This window comes from Gekko japonicus, unplaced genomic scaffold (assembly GCF_001447785.1).
Source record: "Gekko japonicus isolate JY-2015 unplaced genomic scaffold, Gekko_japonicus_V1.1 scaffold175, whole genome shotgun sequence".
NCBI classification, from domain to species: domain Eukaryota; kingdom Metazoa; phylum Chordata; class Lepidosauria; order Squamata; family Gekkonidae; genus Gekko; species Gekko japonicus.
This window is the reverse complement of record NW_015166425.1, coordinates 707,358-714,251: the sequence shown is the minus strand read 5'-3', so window position 1 is coordinate 714,251 and position 6,894 is coordinate 707,358. Positions and strand designations below refer to the sequence as shown.

At 50.7% G+C, this 6,894-nt stretch overlaps 1 protein-coding gene across 1 annotated transcript in view; it reads left to right on the top strand.

Annotated features, from left to right (window-relative positions):
- Window positions 1-6,894, top strand: part of LOC107110881 (immunoglobulin superfamily DCC subclass member 3) — a 33,676-nt gene that overhangs the window by 9,693 nt on the left and 17,089 nt on the right. Inside the window, exons 5-6 of the mRNA XM_015411721.1 lie at window positions 316-447; window positions 838-996. Of these exons, the coding sequence (XP_015267207.1) occupies window positions 316-447; window positions 838-996 (291 nt within the window). The remainder of the gene's footprint in view (window positions 1-315; window positions 448-837; window positions 997-6,894) is intronic.

Sequence of the window (6,894 nt, the reverse complement as noted above, 5' to 3'; positions counted from 1 at the left end):
GGAGGAGGAGGAGGAGGAGGAGGAGATTGGATTTATACCCCTCCCTTCACTACCCGGAGGAGTCTCAGAGCGGCTTACAAACTCCTTTCCCTCCTGTAGCGGAGGAAAAACAGTTAATAGACTGTAACAGTCTATGAACTGTTTTGGGTTTTTTTTGGCTACAATTTTCTCCATGGGAGCTGATCTTGATAGTCCGGAGATCAATAGTAACAGTGGGGGATCTCCAGGTGCTGCCTGGAGGTTGGCAACCCTATCTTTTCCCCTCATGACTAATATTTTTCCCCCTCCCCACTCTAACCCCCTCCCTAGTCTCAGTTCCTAAGCTCTACAAGGAGCCGGTCATCCTGTCAGGCCCTCAGAACCTGACCATCAACGTCCACCAGACGGCCATCTTGGAATGCATCGCCACCGGCAACCCGAGGCCTATTGTATCTTGGAGCCGCCTGGGTGAGTGGAGGGCAGAGAGAACTTGGACGGGGGGGAGGAAATATGCCATGATGGGGACGGGGGGAGAGGCTGCTGTGAGAGGTCTTGAAGAACGGGATAAGTGCACAGGGGCATAGCCCACCTTTCCCTTTGTCCCCAGAGGTGAAACAGCGGAACTCATTAACTGGGTGAACCTGACCTGGACGGCCCAGAAGCTAAGCAGGGTCGGTCCTGGTTAGCACTCGGATGGGAGACCACCAAGGAAGTCCAGGGTTGCTACGCAGAGGCAGGCAAAGGCGAACCACCTCCCTTTGCCTCTTGCCTTGAAAAACCTACGGGGTCACTTGCAAGTCAACTGCGACTCAACGGTACTTTCCACCACCATTAACTGGCCTTCTTCTTCTTCCCCAGATGGGCGTTCCATCGGTGTCGAAGGCATCCAGGTGCTGGGAACCGGCAACCTCATGATCTCAGATGTGTCCGTGAAGCACGCCGGGGTCTACGTCTGCGCCGCCAATCGGCCCGGCACCCGTGTGCGCCGTACGGCCCAGGGCATACTCATGGTGCAGGGTGAGTGTGGGTCAGTGTGTTGGCTGCTGGGAAAGGAAGGCGCTGGGATGTTTACGTAATGTCTTTTAATCATGGAAGGGACCTCCAGGGTCATCTAGTCCAACCCCCTGCACAATGCAGGAAATTCTCAAATACTCCCCCCTCCCCATATCCATTGAACCCTGCTCCATGCCCCGAAGAGGGCAGAAAACCTCCAGGATCCCTGGACAAACTGGCCTGGAGAAAAATTGCTCCCTGACCCCAAAGTGGCGATCGCCATTTCCATGGGCGAGTCAGAAAGGGCCACGGGAACTAAGCACTGAGGCAACCCTTCCTGCCCTCCCTCTCACGATCTGCCTAAATTCACAGAATCCACATTGCTGTCAGATGGCCACCTAGCCTCTGCTTGAAAACCTCCAAAGCAGGAGAGCCCACCCCCTCCCGAGGAAGCCTGTTCCACTGAGGAACCTCTCTGACTGTCCGGAAGTTCTTCCTAATGTTTAGCCGAAAACTCTTTAGATTTCATTTCAACCTGTCGGCTCTGGTCTGACCTTCTGGGACAACAGAAAACAACTCTGCACCATCCTCTATAGCAGGGGTGGCCAAACTGCAGCTCGGGAGCCGCATGCAACTCTTTCACACAGTGTAGTTTAATCTAAAACAAACGTGCATATTTTTCAATAAAAAATGTGTGCGTGAAGCCCAGCAGGAACTAATTAGCATAATAGGCCACACCCAATAGCTGAAACTCATTAGCATGTCAGGCCACCACAGCTCATTAGCATATTAGGCCGCCACCCCGTGTTGCCAGAAGTATGGTCATCCAGCCACACCCATCTTTTACTTCTTATTCTGTTTACCTTGTTTGTTGTCAAAACCCAGGGCCTTTTTTTATAGCAGGGACTCCTTTGCATGTTAGGCCACACACGCCTACTGTAGCCAATCCTAATGAGTTTCTGCTGTTGGGTGTGACCTATTATGCTAATTAGTTCCTCCTGGGTGTGGCCAACTCAGGAGCCAGCCGGAACTCCGTTCCTGTGCGTTCCTGCCCCAAAATAGCCCTGTGTGTGTGATATGTGTTCATGTCTTGCGGCTCTCAAACATTTGACGTTTATTCTTTGTGGCTGTTAGGTTAAGCAAGTTTGGCCATCCCTGCTCCATAGGACCGTCCTTCAAGTACTTGAAGATGGTGATCCTATCACCCCTCCGTCGTCTCCTCTCCAGGCTAAACATACCCAGCTCCTTCAGCCTTTCCTGATAGGACTTGGTCTCCAGACCCCTCGCCACCTTCGTTGGCCTCCTCTGGACATGTTCCGGCTGGTCTATATATGTCTTAAGCTGTGGTGTCCAAAACTGAACACGATACTGTGTTATCCTACCCTTCCTCGAAAGAGCTCAGGGCTGAAAATGTGGTTCTCCCTTCTCCGTGTTAGCCTCACGATGACCCTGTGAGGTAGCTTCGGCTGAGAGAGAATGACAGTCCCGAGGTTAGCCAGCGAGCTAGGGGCGATTCGAATCCGGGTCTTCCTGGTCCTAGCCTAGCTCTGGAACCATACAGGAATGCTCCGGACTTTCTTACCCTTCTGTGACTAGGAGCCTGTTAGAACCAGAAAAGAAATTGGGTCCTGTGGATGTTGCCTTAAAAAAACACAAAAAACATTAACATTTTAATTCAAAGGTTAAAGGGGCAATTTACAAACGCATTAAAAATAATCATATAGCTTTGTCAGCATCAAGACAGACCTCACGTGAACTTACCTTCCCTCCGTGCCGCAAAAGTGTATTCACTTCGAACGTGAACTTACTGTTCAGATCTGCTGTTATTAAAAACTTACTGCAGTCATAATCATTATATTTAGGGTACTAAGCAAATAAAAAAAACTAAGTCATTAAAATTAGCAGAGGGGCCGTGGCTCAGTGGCAGAGCCTCTGCTTGGCATGCAGAATGTCCAAGGTTCAGTCCCCGGCATCTCCAGTTAAAGAGACCAAGTTGTAGGTGATGTGAAAGACCTCGGCATGAGATGATTCGGAAGAAGCTGCTGCCAGTCTGAGTAGTCAATACCGACCTTGATGGACCGATGGTGATTGAGTAGAAGGCAGCTTCCTGTGTTCAAAATGATTGAAGATTCCCTCCTTTAGTTAAGAAGGGAGAGATGCATTAGCCCGATTCCCCCCAAAGTTGTTCAGAAATAAACTCCAGAAGGAGCGATTCGGATCACATGCAAAGTGCCTATCCTTTGTGAAGGATGATCCACCTCTAGCTCCTGCACCTCTAACTCCTGCACAGTAGACGATCCACCTCTAGCTCCTACACGTCTGATCTAATTTGCAAAGAAGACAGTGCAACTGGAGCTATGCTCAATCAAATGGCTCTTAACCACACCCCATAGAGCCAAGACACAAGATGTGGAAAGCGTAGGCTTCACAGGACTGAGTTCTGCCTTCGGAGGCCTTGCAATAGCCAGGGTCTCCTTCCACACACAAGCCCTCCACTGCAGTGGTAGCCATTGTCTTGGCTACACAGGGCACCAGCGTTTGGTCGATTAACCAATCACTTACCCTGACCTGGATAGCACAGGCTAGCCCAATCCTGTCAGATCTTGGAAGCTATGCAGGGTTGGCCTCGGCTCATATTTGGAAGGGCGAACTCCAAGGAATACCAGGGTTGTGTGACGCAGAAGCAGGAAGGAGCAAAACCACCTCTGAAACGTCTCTTGCCTTAAAAACAAGTCTAGCTCACCCCCTAGTGGTGCATAACGCTAAAAGAGAACATAAGAGAAGCCAATGTTGGATCAGGCCAATGGCCCATGTAAAATCACTTTTACATTTTAGAACGTCTGGCTGCCAGATAATCTTAGGATCTCCCAGTTATTCTACACACAATGCCATATGATCATGCCTTAAAAACAAGTCTAGCTCACCACCTAGTGGTGCATAACACTAAAAGAGAACATAAGAGAAGCCAATGTTGGATCAGGCCAATGGCCCATGTAAAATCACTTTTACATTTTAGAACTTCTGGCTGCCAGATAATCTTAGGATCTTCCAGTTATTCTACACACAATGCCATATGATAATGCCTTAAAAACAAGTCTAGCTCACCACCTAGTGGTGCATAACGCTAAAAGAGAACATAAGAGAAGCCAATGTTGGATCAGGCCAATGACCCATGTAAAATCACTTTTACATTTTAGAACTTCTGGCTGCCAGATAATCTTAGGATCTCCCAGTTATTCTACACACCATGCTCTATGATAATCACCATCATCATCATTATTACCAATTGCTTTAAAAGATTGTGCTTGGTCAAAAAGATGCCTCTTAATTAATTGCAGAAGCAGATTTTTAATTGATTAAAAAAAAAAAAAGATTCAGACATTTACGTATATCTTTGGTGCGTTTTTATCCTGCCCTTACTCAGGGCAGAAGACAACGTTCGGTCCTTCCTCATTTGATCCTCGCAACAACCCCATGTGGTAGGTAGAAAGAGTATGACTGCCCCAGTGAACTTTGTGGTTGAACCCAGGTCTCTCCAGTCCAAAGGTCAGTTCCCCTGGAGAAAATGGATGCTTCGGAGGGTGGACTCTGTGGCATTGTACCCCACTGAGGTCCCTGTCCTCCCCAGGCTCTCCAGGAGTTTCCCAACCTAGAGCTGGTGACCCTATCCTCTCTGCCAGCGACTGCGGGGACCTGGTAACCCTAACCCCCACTTACTTGAGGTATCCTCTCCTGCGTGCGAGAAAGGAAAGGAAAACCTCTTTCTACGAGGAAGTACACAGTAACCCTGGGATGCTTCATCTGAAAACAAGGCCAGAATGCCGTTATTCTTCAAAACTATCATTCCCCCCCCCTCAAATGCAAATTTCGGCCGATGTAACCAATCCGTTATGATTTCTTTAACCAGCTGACAGCCATAACCCACCATAATTCAACCCAGTGGTGAAAGGATGAATGAAAAATGCCTTAATCCTGTAATGCTTGACTGGTTTTCTGTATCCATCTGTTGGTGTCCTCGTGGTTCACCGTTTGGGCAAAATGCACAATTATCACTAGAGATCTCACAACCTCTGCAAGGGGTTCCCGGCCGCGGCCTTTGCGAGTCCACTTACAGACCCCTTGACCTCTGGGCTTTCCACACAAAGGCCCGCACGGCTCTCCATCAAGGCGCACGTCTTTCTTTCCCGGCTGACAGAAATTTTAATGCACCTCGTCGGGCCTCCCGCTTCAAGGTGTTCCTTCCCCGATATCCGCTTCATTTTAGCGTGTCCTCCCCACCACCGCCACCCCGCCCCGCCCGCTTTCTCATTTCAAGGGTTGATGAGAGACAGGATCGAACCTGCCCCCAGAGCGGCCATCGATTCTGGGCTGTGGCTCGGATAAAGAGATGTGGGGTCGATTTTGTGACCCGTGCACCGGGGACAAAGGGCCGCGGGGTGATTGATGGTGCAAAAAAAACCCCCTCTCTTCCCCGTCATGGGAACGGTGTCAAATGGACCCCTTGTGGCTTTGCGTTTGAAATCGAGAGGTCTCTGTTCCCAAAGAAAAGGGGGTGAGGGTCCATGCTCACCCCCAGAGCCCTGCTCCTCGATCCGGTATCAGTCAGAGTCTGCAACGACGATCAATGGTGCGGGAAAGAGATTCAATTGAAAGGGAATGGGGTGCCTTCAGGCAAAATCCACCAAGGTCTGGCATAGAACACCCCAGCTAAAAAAACGCACACTTGACTTTGTGAGCGGAGGTGGTGGTGGGCCTGACAGGAGGCCTGACTTTATCCCTGTCCGTTACAGCAAAGCCGAGAACCCGTTTGCTACCGCTAAACCCCCTTTGGAACAATGTCGGGGAGGGGAAAGCAGGGAGACAATATTCCCATAACCTCCCGGGACCCAGGCGGGAATGCCGCCCTAGCGGGGAATTAGTTCAGGGTGGCTGTTTCCTTGAACGACAATGAAAGGAGATGGACGGGGGTTTCCCTGACGACGACGAGTGACCGATTGCTCTTGCACAAGCCAAAGAATCCACTCTCGGCCTACTTTCAAGGCACCTTGCAACTGGATTCAATGGGAAAATCCACTTGCAGACGCAATCACTAAAGTGTACCGAAAGTGGGTTTGCTTTAAACCCAACGCTCCCCCAACGATCGGATTCCCCTACACCTCCGGGGGAGCCAAGGGGCACACTTTTCTGGGGTTGCACTTGGGGAAATTCCTCGCAGGGCGCAGGGTGGGTTTTCCAGTCTGGCCGGAGGAGGGGTGTGTGCGAGACCCTCACACATATACAACGCGCACACCTTATTACCATGCCGGGAACCCCAGGCCATCTGGACGACAAAGCCATTTTCAAGTGTGGGGCTGCCTTCCCCTGCCTCTGCCCCGTGGGGGAGGGGGTCCGCCTTTGTTCAGGGGCGAGGCGGGAGGGGGGGAGCTGCTCATTTCCCAGCCCTTTGGCGAGCTAATGAGATGCACCCGTCTTTTAGAAGCTTACAGCTTCTTTTCTGGAGAGTGTCAGGCCTTTCAATGTGACATCTGGCTTACACGGTCGCTCCCACGCTGCGGCCAAGAGCGGGGGGGCTGCGGCGCAGCTGGGGGAGCGGGCACGATCCCGGTAACTGTGCCGGGGCCAGGTTCCATCCATGGTTTCTTCCCTTTCCCCCCAAATTTAAGGCGCAATTAAGCAGCGGGTGTCGGCTAAAGCAATTTCGAAGAATCTCTCCGGCAGTTAGAAATCGTTCAGACTCGGCCAGTTTAAAACAGCAAGAACCGGTTTCCTGTTTTGTGATCCTTTGCATCAGTCACCTCAGTGTGGGCCGATTTCACAAGTTTGTGGGGCAAGGGACCCTCAATGGGTCCTTTTAACTAGGGAGGGGAAGGAAGAAGAAGAAGAAGAAGAAGAGGAAGAGGAGGAGGAGGAGGAGGAGGAGGA